This window comes from Mytilus trossulus, chromosome 1 (assembly GCF_036588685.1).
Source record: "Mytilus trossulus isolate FHL-02 chromosome 1, PNRI_Mtr1.1.1.hap1, whole genome shotgun sequence".
In the NCBI taxonomy this organism is placed as follows: Eukaryota; Metazoa; Mollusca; class Bivalvia; order Mytilida; family Mytilidae; genus Mytilus; species Mytilus trossulus.
Window position 1 is genome coordinate 44,935,221 of NC_086373.1, and position 12,700 is coordinate 44,947,920.

Below are 12,700 nucleotides of genomic sequence, written 5' to 3' on the forward strand. Positions count from 1 at the left end.
GACATGGGGAGAAAACTCATATGAGGGTTGACCGATACACTTCGACTTAAATAGATTGAAGTTGCGCCCTATCGTAAACAGTTATTTGGCAAATACATCATATCATTAATTGTTACGGTTTCTTTTGAATAAGGATAACAAGCAAAAGTCAATATTTAGTGCACGCCTGCCTCATATTATGGAGACGAAGTCCCCTATTACAGTAGAAAATTTCCCGAATTTTTCATTGTACTATGGAGACGACCATTTGATATTCTGGGGGGGGGGGGGGGCAGGAGGATTTGTTTTTGATATTCGAAAACATACAATTTTTAAATGTTTTGGTTATTATAAATAATACATATAGTCAAGTCATTATGTACCATTTAATTAGATTAACCCCCCCCCCCCCCCCCGCCTCTGCAGAAATGAATCTTTTAAATTCCCAACTGCATATACATGTATTGTATACATACATAGTATTAAATTTTAGTTATAACTAGGCACTTTTAAATGTATTGGCAAACATACTACGCCGAAAATTTTTTTTGAAGGGTTATGAAGCCACTGAAGGCCCAAGAAGCTATAGAACAAATGATGCAAAATCATGCTTTCTGGGTGTTCCGAAGATTATTTCATAATCTGAAAATGAAGTTTTGTTTTATTAATATTTTGACAATATTTTGGTCTCAAAGCAAAATGTGTAAATTCAGTGTTAGACTGAAGTTTCTAGGGACAACATCAAAAGACCAATGTGCATGATAAAGCAAAAATGGAATTCACATAGTAAAGTCTGTGGCTGCTGTGTTTTTTTTAAACTCATGATCAAGTTCAGAACAAAATTTCTAGATTACAAAAGGAATGCAACACTAACAGAATACAGAAGGACAATCAATGAACAAAAGACACATAAATAAGAAACATTGATCCCGAAAAATCAGGGCTATAAGTCTGAGGGAAAACTGAACTTTCTTCTTGCAAGGCCGTGAACACAATTTGATATGGAGACAAGCGTTTGGTTTTGAAGTTTCCTACAAGTAGTTACGGCCCTGTTAAAATAAAAGTGAGGTAAGGTTTCCTTAGACAATATACCTCAAGTTAAATGAAACCAACTTTCAGACATTTCAAGTATATTTAAATAATATTTATACTTTTGTTATTAAAAAATTTGGGAAGTCTTTCCCGATTTTTTTGGGTAAAAAAATTGAATTTATGAAGAATCTTGTGCCATCTCATACTTTCGATTAGACCTGCTGAGTTATTTATTTTTCTATACATTGCAAGTCAGGTAATTTATTTTCAAACTACCACAGAACAAACCATTTATTTTTATGATTATCAAGGCTGAGTTATTTATTTTCAAAATCCTCCTCCCCCCCCCCCCCCCCCCCCCCCCCCAGATTATCAAATTGTCGTCCTCTAATGAACTCAAAATCGTTCAAATTTATTTTTTTCGCGTTTTTGAATTTCCGGATCGGCGCAGAAATCTTCTTCCGTTTCCAGTCTTGTTTACATGAGACTTTGAATAAAATGTATATTTATCAGTTTAAGAAAGGAACTAATACTAATTCATTTAAAAAGAAATGTTTGTTATTAAAAAAAACGTTACCTGATGACAGCGTTTCTTTGTTTACATTGAATATGACGTCATAACTTAAATAACGTCACAACTAAAATCCCTTACAACAGAACCAAAATCGGGAACGTTACGGTATTTCTGTTTCTCTTTTTAACATTGTTGATTTAAAAAAAGAAATCATAGACTTCGTCCCCATTTACAGGTAATTCCTGCCTCATATTACTGATTTCAAATACATAAGGGGAGAAAATTCCTATAAGGGGTGACCAAAACACTTCGACAAAAATGGGTTGAATTTGCGCCCTGTTGTAAACAGTTATTTTACAAACACATCATATCAATAACTGTTACGGTTTCGTTTGAATAAAGATAACAAGCAAAATTCAAAATTTAGAACATGACCTTGAACTTTGACTTTGACCTCAATTTCCTTCAAATGGACCAAGGACGTCATATTAAAAGACTTTAGGCCTCTATGAGTTATAATGTATAAATTTATTCAACATTTGACCTATGTTAAATTTTCAAAGGGAAATAACTCCTATAAGATGTCATCCGATCACATCAGTTAAATTTAACAAAATCATTCTTACGAGTAGACAAACAATATGGTGAAAACAGTATGTTAAAATCTTTTACGGTTTCAGAGATATACAGATAACAAGAAAAAGGGGACGCAGGGAGATAACTCCTATAAGAATAAGTGTTCGGTAACACAGGGTGAGTTTTGAAATCCCCATTACTGTACGACATCATTTGCCAAAAAATCCTTTCGATATGTTGTTGTAAAACAAAAAAGCATCTAAGACGGTAGAAGAAAAGAAAAAATAATCAGAAAAAAAGCAAATGTATTTCCACGAAAAGTTGAAAGACATACTAATCAGAAGAAAAACAAAAAGTCTTTCCACGAAAAGTTGAAAGACCTAATTAGAAAGTAAACAATAAGGCTAGGTTGCAGTCAATAAATCGTATAAATCTAAAAACCTTTTGCTTAATCACAAAAAGGTATACTGACCGAATTTAGAAACGCAACACTAGATTATTCTTTGAAATTCCTATTTTCAAATGTTCATTTCTTTACTTCAATGTTTAAAAAAAAATGTCGAAACTTGAATTGATTACGTCATTTTCAACGTTCAAATATTGTGGTATACACTGAAACCCTGGTTTCCCCTTACAAATGAACTTGTAACCGTCAAAAGCAATGACTGCCTGTATCAAACGCCAAAATGATTATCAGAAAGGTCAACCAATTCTGTTCGGCACGTTTTTTGTTCTGTTTTTCAACTTCTCATTTTACCGTTGTTCCATTCATAACAACAGGTTTTGGCATTTATGCGGTTCAAACTTTAAGGCTTTAAATGTTTTTCTGCAGTCGGTTCTTTGGCACTTCAGTTAATGAGAAACATTCATGGCATAAATCTGTGCAAAATGTCATTCATCAATATGATTAGCAGTTGACGTTGCGGTCGTAGGTCTGTCTCGCAAATGAAGTTGCGTAATCGAATTCTATTGACGTTGCATTATCACTACATGTTGATAAGCATGCATAGTAGTTTTATGAGGATTAAACATGATTTGGTAAAAAAAAAGCTACAAAATGAGTGTTGCGTTTTTGAAGTCAGTCAGAATATGAGTTTAATTATAATAATGGGAATGTTTATAGGCGCTTTAGTGTAATTCTCAGCCGCATCATAAAGTAACCAATCAGTGATCAGTATTTTTTTCAAGATGGCGTGTATGTCTATTGAAACTAATAGCTCCGCACCGTGATGCGAAGCAAAAATGCAAATTCAGATTTAATTTACACACCCTGTTTGATGTGTATTTCCTGCCACATCAGTATTTGTTGCTTTTTTATACATAAATCAGAAATACTCCGTGTAACAATGGAATATTTTTTTTTGGGAAAATCCCCCAAAAATGTGTTCCTCAAACTATTTTTATGCTCCATTTATGGGCATTATGTTTTTCTGTTCTATGCGTCTGTTCGTCCGTCCGTCCGTCTATTTGTATGTCCCGTTTCAGGTTAAATTTTTTGGTCAAGGTAGTTTTTGATGAAGCTGAAGTCCAATCAACTTGAAACTTAGTACATATGTTCCTTATGAAAATTATGATCTTTCTAATTTTAAAGACAAATTAAACTTTTGACCCCAATTTCACGGTCCACTGAACATAGAAAATGAAAGTGCGAGTTTCAGGTTAAAATTTTTGGTCAAGGTAGTTTTTGATGAAGTTGAAGTCCAATCAACTTGAAACTTAGTACAAATGTTCCCTATGATATGATCTTTCTAATTTTAATGTCTAATTATATTTTTACCCATTTTCACGGTCCATTGAACATGGAAAATGATAGTGCGAGTACTTTGGACACATTCTTGTTTACACTGTTTTGTTCTTTTACACTGTTATTTCTTCTGACGCTTCAGTCTCGTTGAAATCTCTGGAATTGTTTCCAAAAAATGTGATGAAAGTTAAAAAATTAATTGAATTCAATCAAACTTAAGTCTGTGAAGAAATTTGTTTATTTTACAATAAGGAGTTTTTAAGTAATAGAATTTTCAAATTTGATTACCAATCAAAATTTTATTAGACAAATGTTATTAGCCAAAATGTTGAGAGAATTGTTGAGGAGTACAAAAAAATGGTTTTACCAGAAACAGATGCATCCCATATAATTTATGTTTTTCAAAATTCTTTTCAATCATTCATATCAAAGAAGTTTAAACAATATGTCTTTTGTTCTAAAGATAAAGAAAAAAGAGAAAAGTCCCAAATTTACAAAATTGACAGCATGGTCAATTTGACACGAAAAAGCAACAAAATTTTGTAAAACTTTATTATTTTAACACCTATACTTTTAGTTTTCTTTAAGCTAAATTTATTCAGACTATTCCATTCCTTCTTTATGGGTAGTATGAAAACGTTAACCCTTTTCATGATGATAGTCCAAAAAAATTGATAAAAATTGATGAAAGTAAATTTAGCTTAAAGATTGATCATCAAAAATTGGGTACTTTTAAATCCAAATGGTGAAGTTGAAATCATCCCTTCTGAGCTTCCATGAATTATTTCGATTCTAAAAGAAGTGCACCACCGCATGATTCTTTTACAGTCATATAAACCCTAAAATCAGGGTTAGAAACAGTTTCATTCAAGAAATGTTTTGCTCATCAGAGATGTACATCCTTAAATTGCTAAGTTTGAATTTTGTATACAAGTTGTATAAGTTTCGCCTTATATTTTTAGACCAATGGGACAAGATCTATAAATGTGTCAACACTTCCAAATGTATAAGTTGACTTCTTTTAAGAGTTGTTGTCCTTAACTAACGATCTTTTTACGGGATCACTTTAATGCCAGTGGGACTGCAGTGTCACATAATGTATAATTCACACCACCATGATATTGAAAATAAACTAATTGAAAATCTATAAACAAGCTAAATTGATATTTTGTTCGTTTGTAATTTATTTTAGATTTAATTTTCCTTTCATTTAGGTCTAATCCAAGTAATCCTGTAACCTTTACTACCAGCAATAACATAGCATTCGGTAGTGGAACTCCACTGGAGATCAATAATCTTCTGGCAGTGATGATAGTTATTAAATACGAATCTAACAATGCCTTGTGTAGAGCAGCGCTTGCTTCTGTTGGACGAAGAAGAAGATCTGTAATACTTGGCGAGCTAGAGCTAGCACTACCTCAAGATATATTTGAACAAATCATAGCAAACCCAGATTTGTAAGTATATCATCGATGCCTTTACATTGTAGGAAATAAAATTGCTGTTGATGCACTATTACTAGTCCAAATAAGAAAGATGTATTTCAAGGTTAATAAATGTATTATATTTGTTTTGCTAAGCCCCAGTCATACTAGACCACGATCGCAACACGCTCACCGCGATCTGAAATAAATTCAGATCGTGGTGCGCTTGCAGTATGAGCGGCATTGAAATGTAAATTTTGTATTCATTCACATTGCTACTACGTCCTCATTGCGCTTCTACAACGATCCTGCTACGATTATTCCACGTTCTCACCACGCTTATTCTGAGACTTCACTACGATTATCTCGATCATTCTACGTTCATCACGTCCTCACTACGACCAGACCACGATTTATCGGATTGCTAGACGATCTTACCACGATTCTACTGCGATTAAAGCACGCTCTTTCTAAGACCAAACTACAATCATACCACGTACATACCAACGTTACGCACGCTGTTCCTACAACCCTAGGATTTAAAATAGAATCTTCGAAATTTCCACCGCAAAACAAAATAAAAATGTTAGCAAACACGAACCACTATTAAAACAAAATAAATATATGTTTTAAATTATGTTTTTATAGCTCTTGATCATATACCTAGTAATATCTAGTATATTTGAGGAGTAAAATAACAAAGCTACTAGTATGTTAAAAAAACAGATGTCGGTTCTTTGTGTCGTTAAAGCCGTTATTTTGCCAAAATTCATTTGACTCGGTGGCTGTATATTAATTAAGCTGGAATAAGAAAAATGTCCAACGACGTTTTTCGGTAACTTAACGACTGAAAGTGAATTTTATAAGTATATATAGCGGTAAATGAATAAAAAGAGTAAGACAATTATAACATCTACCAAAAGTACAAATATGTGAGTTCAAATATTGCAGATTTTATAAAATCTTCTCTACACAGTCGTTTTTCAAGCGGTAGCCATTTTGTCCAAGTTGATATTTCATTTTTCAAAGCAGTTTACGCGTATTTTTTAACTGATATTCCAATAAGTTATTTATAATTGATCAAAACAAAAGTTAAATACACGAATAGTACAAAATGCCAAGATTCTTTTCTTATAAACTACATATTTGGGTCTTAAAGAAATAAAATGCTTCAACACATTACAAAACGGTAGCCATTTTGTCCAAACGTAAAAAAAATCGAAAAACGCTAATTTCCAACGTTACATGTGCAAAAGTTTCAATTAAATGTTCATGATAATAAAAACAAATCGTGTGGTGAAATTTGGAACAAAAGATGTTTATGGCTGCCGAAAAAAAATAAATAGTGCATGTTGCTATAGACTCCGGCCGAGACAGAATCGACACAGGTTAAATTTTGAAATTTTAATTAATCGTTTATAGCTTTTAACGATTAATTTAAAAGAATGGTGAAATGGAAAAAAAATTCTCATTACATGAACTTCGTTCAACTTTTACAAAGACAAATTGGAGACACCCAGAAAGTCCTCTAAATTTAAAATAGCGAATTTTAATTCATGTTGTGGAAGTACTACGAAATAGATCATTTAAAGTCGTCACTTCAGTAAGGTTCATTCACCAATATTTAAAGACTTAATACAAGTCCACGGAATGTTTTACTTCGCAATTTGTCCTGAGGTAATTGAAAGACTAATTCCAAACAGCGACGAAAATCGTTTCATTCAATTAATAAAACCCAGGATTATATTAGCCGTTTTTACGGACAATTCAGGAGTTGACTTCTATATTTTAAAATGTATATCAGAAGTTAAACAATTTAAGCAAGCAACTTTAGATGACTTGGGAAATAATTCTCGAGCCAAGGTTCAAGTTATTGAAAGGGTGTATTTCGACAAATACGTGCCAGGGAAAATACATAACCAAGGGTAAAGATGTTTCGATTTACTTGCAGAGTGTCAGATATAATTGTATTGGGGTTGAATTAAGATATAGAAATTTTACAATGACAGATGATATACACCATGAAATTTAAACATCCTATGTATAAAGTTTTGCACATCTAAAAAAAAAATATTTATGGAAAACCGTATACATGTACTTCCGTCTCATTTTTCTTTCCTACATTACTTGCGACAGTACTGCATTTATAGGTGAAATAACTTAAAGGGTAAACATTATTAAATTGATTTCCACAACTTGAGGTAATTTATGATAAAATGATATCACAAAAAGAACAGAACCAGAATCAACCAACAACATATAAAAAAACGAAAAAAACTTAATCGAAGTCAAAAACCCTCTTTGTCGCCGCATTTTTTAGTGTAACGTCTAGGAACATCGTGCACAAAATTGTTACAACGTCGTGTTGTAGGAACATGGTGCACAACGTTACCGTGTTACCTCCCAGCAATGAAGTCAACATCGTTTTCCATTTTTTTAAATACTACAGTTATCATTCTTTCTACTTCTCATTGATACTTAGAGTTTCTCGGACACAACGCAGTCATGCTACCAATATATACATGTACGTAAGGATAAAGGTAGAGGTAGAGGGAGATCTGATAATAACAAATCATGATCCAGTAGAAATGTCGGACCGATCAATCCAACCTGTATCCCAACTTATTGCTGTTCCATGAAGATCAAATGACGATGTTTTAGTGAACGATAGTAGGAACGACATAGATGTGTCAAAAATGATTGAGCTGATGGAGATGAAGGACAAGAGGTCAAAATGACATGCAGACAAAGAAAAGCTGGAGAGCTTTTATAAATTTTATATAACAATGACATTGAGCATGATGATTGTAGTATGAACGTTGTCAGGTCGTAAGAACAGCGTGATGAGGACGGCATGGGCGTGCAAAAATCATAAGTTATAGTCTTGCACAGCCTGGTATAAGCGTGGTATAAACGTGGTATAGTCTTAGTGGAAGCTCGTTTTAGACGCGGTAAGAATGTGATAGTCATAATGAGGTTATAGTATAGTCGCTGTGAGATCGTAGTCGACTAGCGTTCAACTAACCGCTTTCGCGACGCTGTCACTACAATTGTACAGCGACCTTTGCGATCTGACCACGATCTTACTGCGCTCTACTACGATCTGATTCGCCACGACCGCACCACGACTGTTTTGAACTTCTTAAAAGTTGGCCACGCTCATTATGATCATGAAGACATAGCAACGACCGTACTTCGACCTTAATGCGATCGTCAACATTTTTTCACAGATCGTGGTGCGATCATGGCCTAGTGGGACTGCAGTATCACAGCGACTGTAAGGCGTCAAAGAAAAAAAACATATAAAAGCCTTTCAAAATTTCCTAATCATTTGGACTACACTATTGTATGATACAATGTAACGTTGGAAATATTTGAGTACACATTAGAAAGGTCCGGATGAAATTATATGTTCATGTGCTCACATAATTTTGTAATAATGGAATTTTGTGGGTTTTTTTAACAAAAAAGCAGTTGTTACACAGATATAATAAATTGAGAATGAATAAAAGGAAGTATGGAGTTATTGTTTATAAGTCAACATCTGTTCAGATCAACTAAAAGCAGAAATCATCCAGTGGTCAAACTTCGACTTTCAACAATAGAAAATTGATTATACAATTTGTCAAGGACTTAAAATGTACTCGACTTATCTTGTGCGAATAAATTTTCCAATCAAAGAGCATAGTATTTCATAATTTTTTAAAACCTTAAAAGACAAAGTCATTAGGAGCAGACATCCATTAATGATGCTCAAGCTATTTAAGACTAAGAAGATGCTCACGAATGTGTGGTAGGGTTAAACTAGTTAAACTTTGGTAAGTTAGATTGACGAATTGATTTGTAATTAATTGTCTGACAAAAATGAAATTAACGATTGCATGCGTCCTACAGGGCTTTTCTGAATTTACCTTCGTCAGGTACGTTAAGAGCATTATTTTGAAAGCCTAATAACCGAAACAAATGAATAGTTAGATGTATATATACTATTTTTAACCATGTTCTTTCCAAAATTGAAATGATAAAGATATCGGGTAATTAAGGTATCTTGCTATGATATAACAAATGATAAAACCCAGGTCGATGGTATATATATATAAACATAAAATGTTTAAAGAAAATAAATAGATTAAAATTTGATTCTGAAAATCAGAAATACATTGGAATAGATTTGATTTGTATTTTTGAAAACATCTCTCAAGAAAATCTTGGAGCAATTATCCATATATATGTTACAGGCAATTTCTAAATTTAGGCATTTTGTAAAATGACTGAAATTTTAAGGCATTTTCTAAAATGCCTGCATGATTTAGGCATTTTACAAATTGACTATTTTTTTCAGGCATTTTGTACCGATATCGCTATCGCTCAGGGTAAAATATTTGTCATAAAGGGCCAACCCGTGGTAAAATCACGATATATTCAAGCCCCCATGAATTATTTCTTAAATATAGCATGCAATTTAAACAGTTACAGTTTTATTATTGTAATTAAATCATTTACATTAACACTGAAGATGACAATTATTTTTGCTACATGTAATGATTGGATGACAGCAACTGTTACACATTTTTTTCAGACTTTTTGCAACGACAACATTAAGTGTTGCATCTAGTCTTACCACTAGCACTACAGCCACATTTTGTGTAACCCTGACCATCACACAAAGCAACTTTACTGACAGCTTTACTAAAGGATATTTCATTATCATAATTTACAAAAAATTTACTGTCAGACCATTCAAACTGATTCCTGGTGTAAAGTCCACGTAGTATTCCATCTTTAATTTCCAGTTGATAACCATGCTCTTCCTTTCCAGTAACAACAGTCATAAGGTTACACCGGTCTCCTTTCTCTCGATCCACATGGGTAATTGCAACTAATACATTCGCTCCAATATCTACCTCTGTCAAAACTCTTTCCGATAGATTTCTAACCTTGCAGCTTGTTTTGTCATTGAGTCCGATGCATGCCTTCTTTAATTTTTGATAAACTCTTTATTTGAACACATATGACAAGTAATAGTATGAGATATTGAATGGTGCATGCTTTTCAAGTGGCAAATATTTCATGCATATTCAATAGGCCTATGCGGCAACCTAATGGTAATAGAAGTCGTCAACTCAATCTTCATATGTGATGATGTCCTTTTTTTTACTTGACCAATAGTTAAAATATTCCATGAGTGTATCATACTTTTATTTTCAATATTTTGCAAGATGAGTAATTCAGGCTCCTAGAAGCCTGCAGATTTTCTTATTAACGCTTGTTACATTTTTATAGAATAATCTTAAATTTATTTTACTCTATATTTACATTAAACTCAGTCTTCTTTTTGATTGGATTTAATCATGTGTTATTGTGTATTTTGTTGTCTGCATTTGCTAGCAGTATGGTATTGGAGAGGCTTTCAGTTCATATTTAAACGATTCTTTTGGAAGGGAGAGAACTTAAAAGTTACCAGGAACATCCAAGTCAATATATTATACCAATCATACACTGTAAATTGTAAGTGGTTTTCTTAATTTTGTTGTTCCATATATAGTTATCAAAGGTACCAGGATTATAATATATACTATTCACAAAACACTCAAACAGTGGCACTCAATAATAATGTGTCCAATATGAGAATTGGTCAACATTTGTATATCATGTCCTGGTTATTTTTACCATAAGAATAAATGGTCCACAGCTATGGCCATCTTTTTGTTGACTGGATTTTAAATTTCCTTTCTTCCAATTACTATCAACATCCTGTTTTATTTTCTCACTTCTTACTTTCATGTAATTCCTGCAAAATGTTTTTCTTGATCAAAATACAAAATACAAGTACATGAAAATTAGTTGTCAGAGAAAAAGATAACTCATTTGATACTTACATAATATTTTTTTTAACTGATAATGTATGCTACTTCCAATAAAGAAATATTTTGGAAAAGTTATGGAAACTAAAAGTTTTGAAAATATGAACATCTCCATAAAGTGATATTAAAATGATAATCAATTGTATATATCAGAGAAACTCAGAAGCAGAAGGAAACCATGATATTTGTTGATATATATACAAACTTTATCTTCAGGAGAATTAATATAAATAATGATGTCATCTTCAGATATATAGCATATATCGCAAATTCATGCATGTACAATTATACCATATCACCAGTCTGATATATCATCTTACAAATATTATATCACAATCTAGCTGTTGTAAAATGTCTATACACAACATTTATATTGTGATTCCTTGTATATATCATCTTAGAAATATTAAATCACAATGAAACTGTTGTAAAATGTCTATATACAACATTTAGATTGTGATTCCTTGTATATATCATCTTAAAAATATTGTATCACAATCTAACTATTGTAAAATGTCTATATACAACATTTAGATTGTGATTCCTTGTATATATCATCTTAAAAATATTATATCACAATCTAACTGTTGTAAAATGTCTATACACAACATTTATATTGTGATTCCTTGTATATATCATCTTAAAAATATTATATCACAATCTAACTGTTGTAAAATGTCTATACACAACATTTATATTGTGATTCCTTGTATATATCGTCTAACAAATATTATATCACAATCCAACTATTGTAAAATGATATATACAACATTTAGATTGTGATTCCTTGTATATATCATCTTACAAATAGTATATCACAATCTAGCTGTTGTAAAATGTCTATACACAACATTTATATTGTGATTCCTTGTATATATCAGCTTAGAAATATTATATCACAATGAAACTGTTGTTAAATGTCTATATAAAACATTTAGATTGTGATTCCTTGTATATATCATCTTACAAATATTATATCACAATCTAGCTGTTGTAAAATGTCTATACACAACATTTATATTGTGATTCCTTGTATATATCATCTTAGAAATATTATATCACACTGAAACTGTTGTCAAATGTCTATATACAACATTTAGATTGTGATTCCTTGTATATATCATCTTAAAAATATTATATCACAATCTAACTGTTGTAAAATGTCTATACACAAAATTTATATTGTGATTCCTTGTATATATCGTCTAACAAATATTATATCACAATCTAACTATTGTAAAGTGTCTATATACAACATTTAGGTTGTGATTCCTTGTATATATCATCTTACAAATATTATATCACAATCTAGCTGTTGTAAAATGTCTACACACAACATTTATATTGTGATTCCTTGTATATATCATCTTAGAAATATTATATCACAATGAAACTGTTGTAAAATGTCTATATACAACATTTAGATTGTGATTCCTTGTATATATCATCTTACAAATATTATATCACAATCTAGCTGTTGTAAAATGTCTATACACAACATTTATATTGTGATTCCTTGTATATATCATCTTAGAAATATCATATCATAATATAACTGTTGTAAAAT

General features: G+C 31.8%; 1 protein-coding gene across 3 annotated transcripts in view; it reads left to right on the top strand.

Moving 5' to 3' along the window:
- LOC134725374 (serine-rich adhesin for platelets-like) overlaps nucleotides 1-12,700 on the top strand; it is a 151,774-nt gene that overhangs the window by 99,023 nt on the left and 40,051 nt on the right. For all 3 annotated transcript variants that reach the window (XM_063589143.1, XM_063589151.1, XM_063589169.1), the window contains one exon: nucleotides 5,060-5,302. In XM_063589143.1, the coding sequence (XP_063445213.1) occupies nucleotides 5,060-5,302 (243 nt within the window). The remainder of the gene's footprint in view (nucleotides 1-5,059; nucleotides 5,303-12,700) is intronic.